Source organism: Buceros rhinoceros, unplaced genomic scaffold, assembly GCF_000710305.1.
Source record: "Buceros rhinoceros silvestris isolate BGI_N320 unplaced genomic scaffold, ASM71030v1 scaffold24708, whole genome shotgun sequence".
NCBI classification, from domain to species: domain Eukaryota; kingdom Metazoa; phylum Chordata; class Aves; order Bucerotiformes; family Bucerotidae; genus Buceros; species Buceros rhinoceros.
Genome location: NW_010425485.1, coordinates 7,863 through 8,122, shown reverse-complemented (window position 1 = coordinate 8,122; position 260 = coordinate 7,863). Strand labels below are relative to the sequence as shown.

The following is a 260-nucleotide window of genomic DNA, read 5'->3' as shown; positions in this document are numbered from 1 at the left end:
CTCCCCCTCTCCCTGCAGGAAAGCGAGGATGGCATTGAAGGAGACGGTGAGTAACGACCCTCTGGCACTGCCAGAGCTGTTTGTGTGCCAAAACTGGACAGAACACCTTTCCAGTGACCCTGTGGTTGTCCCCGATACAGTAACTGCTAATAGCAGTCCAGGGCGGCAGTGGGCGCAGCGCGCCCTGAGCTCTCCCTCGCTTCCTCCTGCGTGGGCTGTCAGGGGGTTGTTGGGGACGCTCCGGTGGGGTCCCTGCTCTC

At 61.5% G+C, this 260-nt stretch overlaps 1 protein-coding gene across 1 annotated transcript in view; it reads left to right on the top strand.

Moving 5' to 3' along the window:
• Positions 1-18: 18 nt before the first annotated feature.
• Positions 19-260, top strand: part of CASC3 (cancer susceptibility candidate 3) — a gene marked incomplete at both ends in the record, with an annotated part of 7,393 nt that continues 7,151 nt past the window's right edge. The window contains one exon of the mRNA XM_010141176.1: positions 19-46. Coding sequence (XP_010139478.1) covers positions 19-46 — 28 coding nt within the window. The remainder of the gene's footprint in view (positions 47-260) is intronic.